We start from the raw sequence: 8,586 nt of genomic DNA, 5'->3' as shown, positions 1-8,586 counted from the left end.
TCCTCCTCCTCTCCTTCCTCCTGCTCCTCACCCTCGTCCCCTTCATCCTCCTCTTCCCCCTCCTTCCCTTCCTCCTCCCCTCCTCCCCTCCTCCCCTTCCTCCGCCCCCTCTTTCCCCTCTTCCCCCCCTCCGCCCTCCCCCTCCTCCTCCTCTCCCTCTTTCCCCTCTTCCCCCCCGCCGCCCTCCTCTTCCTCCTCTATTCCTCCTCCTCCTCTTCTCTTCCTCCCCTCCTCCTCTCTTCCTCCCCCCTCCTCCTCCCCCTTCCTCCTCTCTTCCTCCGCCTCCCCTCCCCATCCTCCTCTCCTCCCCGTCCTCCTCTCTCCCTCCCTCCTCCCCCCTTCCCCGTCCTCCTCCTCCTCCTCTCCCTCCTCCCCCCTCCTCTTCCCCTTCCTCCTCCATTCCCCTCCTCCCCCCGTCCTCCTCTTCCCCCTCCTCCTCCCCCTTCTCCCCGTCCTCCTCCTTCCCCCTCCCCCTCCTCCCCCCGTCCTCCTCCTCCTCCTCCTCCTCCCGTCCCCCTCCCCCCCCCTTCCCTATCCCGTCCCCCTCCCCGTCCCCCTCCGCCGCCGCGGGTCGGATTGGAGCGAGCGTGTCGGACAGGACCGGAGCCGGGACCGGAGCCGGGACCGGAGCCGGGACCACAACCGGGACCAGAACCGGGACCAGAACCGGGACCACAGCCGGGATCAGAGCCGGGACCACAACCAGGACTAGAACCGGGACCACAGCCTGGATCAGAGCCGGGACCGCAACCAGGACCAGAACCGGGACCACAGCCTGGATCAGAGCTGGGATCAGAGCCGGGATCAGAGCCGGGACCAGAACCGGGACCACAGCCAGGATCAGAGCCGGGACCAGAGCAGAGACCACAGTCAGGACCACAACCAGAACCAGGGCCGGGATCAGAGCCGGGCCCACAGCCAGGACCAGGGCCGGGACCACAGCCGGGACCAGAGCCGGGACCAGAACCGGGACCAGAGCCGGGATCCGAGCCGGGATCCGAGCCGGGACCAGAGCCAGGATCAGGGCCGGACCAGAGTCGGGCCAGGGCCTGGATCAGAGTCAGGACCGGAGCCGAGGCCACAACCAGGACCAGGGCCGGGATCAGAGCCGGGACCAGGGCCGGGATCAGAGGCGGGACCAGGGCCGGGATCAGGGCCGGGACCAGGGCCGGGATCAGAGCCGGGACCAGGGCCGGGATCAGAGCCGGGATCAGAGGCGGGACCAGGGCCGGGACCAGAGGCGGGACCAGAGGCGGGCCCAGAGGCGGGATCGGGGCCTGGATCAGAGCCAGGAGCAGGGCCAGGCCCGGAGCCGAGACCCCGAGCAATCAGGACCGCAGTCCCCAGGCCCGGGGCCAGGAGCGGAGCCGGGGGCAGAGAGCCCCGGGGGGCAGAGAGCCCCGGGGGGCGGGTCCCGGGGGGGCGGGTCCCGGCTCCGGGGGGCGGGTCCCGGGGCGGGGAGGTGTGGGCGCTGGGCGGGCGCTCCGGGAAGCCGGAGCTGCCCTGGCCGGCGGCGGCGGCGGCGGCGGCGGCGGCGGCGGCAGCAGGGGCCGGACCAGCGGGAGCAGGAGCGGCCGGAGCCCGGCAGGACCGGCAGGACGAGTCCCGGGGCCCGGCAGGCCGGCCGTCCATCCCGGGGGCCGGCCGGCCGGCCGTCCGTCCGCCCGTCCCTCCGGAGGCCGCTGCCTTTCCCATGCAACAAAGAGCGCCCTGAGCGTCGAGCGTGTTGCCCAGCGCGGGAGCCAGCGGGCCTCCGCGCCGGCTGCGGCCCACCCACCCACCCACCCAGCGACCCGGGCCCGCAGGGCCAGCGGAGGACCGGCCATGGCGAGGAAGAGGGAGCCCCCGAGCCTCTACGGTGAGCCCGCCCCCCGCCCCCAGGCCCCCAGGCCCCCAGGTCCCCAGGCCCGGGCCTGCTCCCGGCGCGCCTGGGCCCGGGGCCCCTCCGCGCACACACTGAGCTGCACGCTGCGCTCCCGGAGGAGAGAGGGACCTTGTGACTGCTGCGACGCCCGCCCTCCCTCCCTCCCTCCGCCGGGGTTCAGGGGGAGGGGGCCGCGGCGGGGGTGGGGACGCGGGACTCCCTGGGGTATTCATTGAGCGCCTTACTGTGTGCACAGCGCTGGACTAAGCGCTCGACCCGCCGATCGCCTGCGGGGGGTCGCGGGCAGGACCCCTTGCCCCCTCCCCTCGTTCCTGGCCCGGGGTCAAAGGGTTAAGAGAGATGGTCCTCCCCCTCTCCCCTCTCCCTACCAGAATGAGCTCTCCTTCCCTCTCCCGCTCCCCTCCCCTCTCCTCTCCTCCCGCAGCCTAAGTCTCGCCTTCTTTCATTCAATCGTATTTGTTGAGCGCCTATTGGGGGCAGAGCACTGTGCGAAGCGCTTGGGAAAGTCCAAGACAGTCATAAAGAGGGGACATCTCTGCCCACAAAGACCTCTTCCCTCCCCTTCCCTCTCTCCTCCCCCACCCTTGCCAGTCTCGCCTTCTCCCCTCTTTCATTCAATCGTATTTGTTGAGCGCTTATTGTGTGCGCAGCACTGTACTAAGCGCTTGGGAAGGTCCCAGACAGCCATAAAGAGAGACAATCTCTGCCCACAAGGAGCTCTTCCCTCCCCTCCACTCTCTCCTCCCTCAGCCTTTCTGGTCTAGCCTTCTCCCTTCTTTCATTCAACCGTATTTGTTGAGCGCTTATTGTGTGCACAACACTGTACTAAACGCTTGAGAAAGCTGAGCGCTTATTGTGTGCACAGCACTGTACTAAACGCTTGGGAAAGTCCCAGACAGCCATAAAGAGAGACAATCTCTGCCCACAAGGAGCTCTTCCCTCCCCTCTCTCCTCCCTCAGCCTTTCTGGTCTCGCCTTCTCCCTTCTTTCGTTCAATCGTATTTGTTGAGCGCTTATCGTGTGCACAGCACTGTACTAAACGCTGGGGAACGTCCCAGACAGCCATAAAGAGAGACAATCTCTGCCCACAAGAAGCTCTTCCCTCCCCTCTCTCCTCCCGCAGCCTTTCTGGGCTCGCCTTCTCCCTCCTTTCGTTCAATCGTGTTTGCTGAGCGTTTACTGTTTGCAGAGCACTGTACTAAACGCTGGGGAAAGTCCAAGAAGCAGCGCGGTTTAGTGGAAAGAGCCCGGGTTTGGGAGTCAAAGGCCTTGGGTTCTAATCCCGGCTCCGCCACTTATCAGCTGTGTGACTTTGGGCAAGTCACTTAACTTCTCTGGGCCCCAGTTACCTCATCTGTAAATTGGGGATGAAGACTGTGAGCCCTACCTGGGACACCCTGATTCCCTTGTATCTACCCGAGCGCTTAGAGCAGTGCTTGGCACATAGTAAGCGCTTAATAAATACTCATTATTATTATAAAGAGAGACGATCTCTGCCCACAACGAGGTCACAGTCTGGAGGGGCTCACGGTCTTCCCCCAAGGCCCGGAGACAGGAGTTTTTTGGGAGAGAGGGTGGTGATCCCGGCCGAAGCCCCCCGCCCCTCGGAGAACCGCTCTCAGCCTCCCCCTATCCTCGCTTTTCCAAAGTTGCAAAGTTCAGGGAGGGGTCGGGGGTCTGGAGGCGGAGAGAGGAGGCTCCGGCCTTCCCTGGGAGCCGGGGGTCGGGGGTGGGGGGACAAGGAGAAACAGCGTGGCTCAGTGGAAAGAGCCCGAGCTCATGGCTTCTCATCCCGGCTCCGCCGCTTGTCAGCTGTGTGACCTTGGGCAAGTCACTTCACTTCTCTGGGCCTCAGTTACCTCCTCTGTAAAATGGAGACTGGGAGCCCCACGTGGGACAGCCTGATCACCTTGTAGCTGCCCCAGCGCTTAAAGCAGTGCTTGGCACATAGCGCTTAACAAATACCGACGTTCTTATTATTTTTACGATTATTGTTAAGGAGGAAAGCCAAGGGGGAAGGAAGGCTCCCGGGCCAGGAGCGTGTCTGGAAGCAGAATCCCGCCGGGCTGCCTGCTCGGGCCGGGCGGGGGCAGGGGCAGGGGCAGGAGCAGGTCCTTTCACCGCTGCTTCCTCCTCCTCCTCGTCGTCCTCCTCCCCCGCCGCTCCTGCTGCTCCCGCCGCCACTGTCTGCTGTGCGGTAGCCCACCCGGCTCAGCCGAGGCTCCTCTAAGGATCCACCCGGCTCAGCCGAGGATCCACAGGGCTGAGTCGAGGCTCCTCCGAGGATCCGCCGGGCTCAATCAAGGCTCCTCCGAGGATCCACCGGGCTGAGCCGAGGCTCCTCCGAGGATCCACTGGGCTCAGCCGAGGATCCACCGGGCTGAGTCGAGGCTCCTCCGAGGATCCACTGGGCTCAGCCGAGGCTCCTCCGAGGATCCACTGGGCTCAGCCGACGCTCCTCCGAGGATCCACTGGGCTCAGCCGAGGATCCACCGGGCCGAGTCAAGTCTCCTCCGAGGATCTACCGGGCTCAGCCGAGGCTCCTCTGAGGATCCACTGGGCTCAGCCGAGGATCCACCGGGCTGAGTCGAGGCTCCTCCGAGGATCCACCGGGCTGAGTCGAGGCTCCTCCGAGGATCCACTGGGCTCAGCCGAGGCTCCTCCGAGGATCCACCCGGCTCAGCCGAGACTCCTCCGAGGATCCACCGGGCTCAGCCGAGGCTCCTCCGAGGATCCACTGGGCTCAGCCGAGGCTCCTCCGAGGATCCACTGGGCTCAGCCGAGGCTCCTCCGAGGATCCACTGGGCTCAGCCGAGGCTCCTCCGAGGATCCACCCGGCTCAGCCGAGACTCCTCCGAGGATCCACTGGGCTCAGCCGAGGATCCACCGGGCTGAGTCGAGGCTCCTCCGAGGATCCACCGGGCTGAGTCGAGGCTCCTCCGAGGATCCACCGGGCTCAGCCGAGGCTCCTCCGAGGATTCACTGGGCTCAGCCGAGGCTCCTCCGGGGATCCACCCGGCTCAGCCGAGGCTCCTCCGAGGATCCACCCGGCTCAGCCGAGGCTCCTCCGAGGATCCACTGGGCTCAGCCAAGGATCCACCGGGCTGAGTCAAGGCTCCTCCGAGGATCCACCGGGCTGAGCCGAGGCTCCTCCGAGGATCCACCGGGCTGAGCCGAGGCTCCTCCGAGGATCCACCGGGCTGAGTCGAGGCTCCTCCGAGGATCCACCGGGCTGAGTCGAGGCTCCTCCGAGGCTCCACCGGGCTGAGCCGAGGCTCCCCCTGGCTCCCCCGGAGGGCCTTGGGCCGGCGAAGGAGGAGAGCGTCGGGCTGCAGTACTGCAGAGAGGCAGCGCTGGCCGGCTGGGCACCATGCGGGGTAAGGCAGCGGGATTCGGTAATAACGATGCTGGAGCCGGGAATACCCGATCCAGGAGGGGCTTGAGTGGAGGGGCCAGGGACAGGGGGGCATCTGCAGCCTCTTGCCTTCCTGCCCAAGCCCCGCTTAGCGGAGTTTAGCAGCCCTCCAAAGGTCACCTCGGGCCACAACTTGATCTTGGAGCTTCAGCGCTGCTTTTTCTCGGTGGGAAAGGGCTTTAGCTTGGCGCCTTCATCCTTTTGGAAGGGTTCTTTTTTACCAAAGCGAACGGGGATTTTATTTCTGAAGTACGGCGAGTGTCTGACATCTCCTCCGGGAAGTATTCGCTTTTGTTGTTTTTTGGGTTTTTGTTTTTAGTTCTGCTGGGGTAAAAAAGAAGGGGCCTGGAAGCTGATTAAAGACCTGCTTTACCTCCCGCACCGCAACTTGGTTTAGCGTGGGTGATGATTTTAAAAAATGCAAAGGAAAAAACTGGCAAAGGTGTAACTTTAAGTCGTTATTGTCTCCCAGGACCGAGAATTAGCCCAGATCCAGGTTAACAAGGTGCACTGGTTGGTGGCACTTTGGTTTGGAACGAGACTGCTTTTTTTCCCCCTCTCTCTCCAAGGAACCATGGTGAGAGAAACAGAAAGATTGGTTTACAGCAATGCTGATGTGGCTGCCCCATTGACCGTGACACATTCTTGGCCTCCCTGACCAAAGCGTTTGGATTGTTTAACCAGGGTGGAAGAAATCTGTTAGAACTTTATGTGCTTGGTGGATGTTTGACCCTTTACACTTGGAAATTACTAGTATTCAAGGAGAAATCAGTTAACTTTGAAAGTACTCTGGTGTACTTTCTGGGCCTCAGTTACCTCCTCTGTAAAATGGGGATGAAGACCATGAGCCCCACTTCGGACAGCCTGATCACCTTGTACCTACCCCAGTGCTTAGAACCGTGCTTGGAACATAGCGCTTAACAAATACCAACATTATTATTATTTTTATTATTATTGTTGGGGAGGGCAAATGAAAGTGGGAAGCATGCTTTTGTTTGGTGGGGACTTTTAATGTGGAAATCCTTTCTTTGAAGTGTCAGTGAAATGGATTTTCGAAGAATTTGATTATAGGTGTGTCATTTGAAGGTTAAATAATTCATTGGAACGAGTTAGTACTGTTCAAGAGTTAGAATGAAATGCATTTCCGGGGGCTACTATTGCGGTACTTTTCAATTGACACTCTTCTAAGCTACCTGTCTTTCGAGTATTATTTCACACACATCAACCTGTGTTCCTTCTAACCTCTGGCAGACTCAAATGATTGGATTTTTTCATCGGCCCCCTTAACTTTTGCAGGAAGAATCCGTGTCCTTACACCCTCCTTGGATCCCTACTTTACCAGGGCAGCGGTGCTATGGTGTTTCGCTAAGGGTAGAAGCAAGCATCAGAAGTTTCAGCCCATTGACTCCTTGCCTCAATCGAGCGCTTTAGAAGAGAGATGGCAAGTCATACCTATGGCTGACAGCTAACTGCAGCCTCCTCGGCCGCTTCTCAGCTGACTCTGTCTGAACTAATGCTTCTGTTGACCAGTTACAAGGCATGAACTGGCTGGAAGAAGCTGCAAACTGCTTAATATTGCTTGGTTGTTTGTCTGAATGAACTTAGCTGGATAAAGAGCTGGAGGTTTAGCAGTACAGCATGCTGTTTTGGTTAGCCTCTTATGTGAGCTGCATCTCTGCTTAGCTACACTGCACAAGGGGAGAGATCATTCGTCGGAGCCAGTGACAGGCAAGTTGCTCATTGGCTCCCTAAGTCCTAGCAATAGAAAGCACATATCTAGAATAGAAATTGGCTAAAGTGAAATGCGGCGTCTTAACACCAACAGCAAAATAAGGGGAGTTGGCGGAATTGATCAGAGGAATAGTAATATTAATTCAGGGCACCTCATCAGTAGTTTAATGTTCAGGGTGGCAAATTAAATGTTTATTGTTTCAGTGTTTACAAGGCCTTCATTTTAAAAGTCCTTGGGTCCATGATCACATTAAAAAACCAATAGTTTACAGGTAGAAGACATCGATAATTAAGGCTTTATTTTTCCAATGCCGGTGCCATAATTAGTGCTCAAGCAATTAACTTTATTTAAAGGATGAGTGGAATTCCATACTTTGAGGCTCATCGAACTTGGCCCACTTGAATCAAAAGGGGAAAGGGAATCCAAGAACGTGAACAATCCACTCTAAAGTCCCCTAATTCAGATTTCTCGGTGTTCACACCACGGACTCCTTAAGAGATGGGCTTTGGCATACCTTCGATGTCGAGATCAATCAATTATATATAATTAAACACTTACTGTTTTCAGAGCACTGTACTAAGCTCTTGAAAGAGTGCAGTATAGCCGAGCTGATAGAACCGTTCCCTGCCCTCAACGAGCTGACAGTAATGAGAATTCATAAGCAGAGAACTCATAAGCGGGGAAGGAGAATGTGTTGTAACCAGGAGCGTAAACATTCAGTGTTCCAGAGAGAGTGAAACCCTTTGCTTTTACTTGGCGGGGAATAAGTAACCAGATGCGATTGTTGCAGTATAGTTAATTCAAAGAGCTGACATCCGTGAGGGGAGGAGGTCGGTAGTTGATAGCTGGGGAAATAAACCCACCAGGGCCTCACAGCTTATTGTAGACCTCTCTGTCAGCTGGGAGAGAAAATGGGCTCTATTGGAAGACTTTCCTCCCCACCTGGCATTTGTGGTGAGGAACAGAGGGAAGGAATACACGGCATTTGGAGTGAATCAAAATGCATATGTGATCACTTTCTTCCTCCAACTCTCCTCGGCTCCTCTGCTAGGATGGTGCAAAGCCACATTCCGTGGGAATATAGGCCATATCTGTGTTCTCTACCATCCTCCCCGTTCCTCCTTTCTTGTTGCTTTCTCAGGTTCCTTGTTACAGGGTTTAGTGGAGCTCAGAGCTCCCCGGAGAGATGTGTAACCAACTATGGGACCTGGATCCTAGTGATAGCGTACCCACTGGATCTATGACATCAGGCTTTTCCATAAAAGAGACTCATCATATGACAAGCTCCAGATGATTAAGTCCCTAGAGGAATGACACAGCAGGTGACTGATTTTCACCTGCTAAAATCTTTGCTTCAAGAAGTCCAGTTCTTAAAGAAAGTACATTAAGTTCAAATCAAGACTTAATCCGGTATATTAACTCAGGTCCGGTGATGGAGGGTTATAAGAAGCTCTCGGGCCGATGCCAGGATTTTCTTCCTCACCAGTATCCAGTCCGGCTAAGGACGAGGGAGAGGGCTGGCCCACAGAAGCTTTGGGGAGGGAGGGGAGGAAT

General features: G+C 58.3%; 1 protein-coding gene across 1 annotated transcript in view; it reads left to right on the top strand.

Annotated features, from left to right (window-relative positions):
* Positions 1-1,605: 1,605 nt before the first annotated feature.
* Positions 1,606-8,586, top strand: part of SLC44A5 (solute carrier family 44 member 5) — a 408,205-nt gene continuing 401,224 nt past the window's right edge. The window contains exon 1 of the mRNA XM_038744548.1: positions 1,606-1,858. Coding sequence (XP_038600476.1) covers positions 1,825-1,858 — 34 coding nt within the window. The 5' untranslated portion in view covers positions 1,606-1,824. The remainder of the gene's footprint in view (positions 1,859-8,586) is intronic.

This window comes from Tachyglossus aculeatus, chromosome 4 (assembly GCF_015852505.1).
Source record: "Tachyglossus aculeatus isolate mTacAcu1 chromosome 4, mTacAcu1.pri, whole genome shotgun sequence".
NCBI lineage: Eukaryota > Metazoa > Chordata > Mammalia > Monotremata > Tachyglossidae > Tachyglossus > Tachyglossus aculeatus.
The sequence above is the reverse complement of the archived record's forward strand: the minus strand, read 5'-3'. Positions and strand labels throughout refer to the sequence as shown.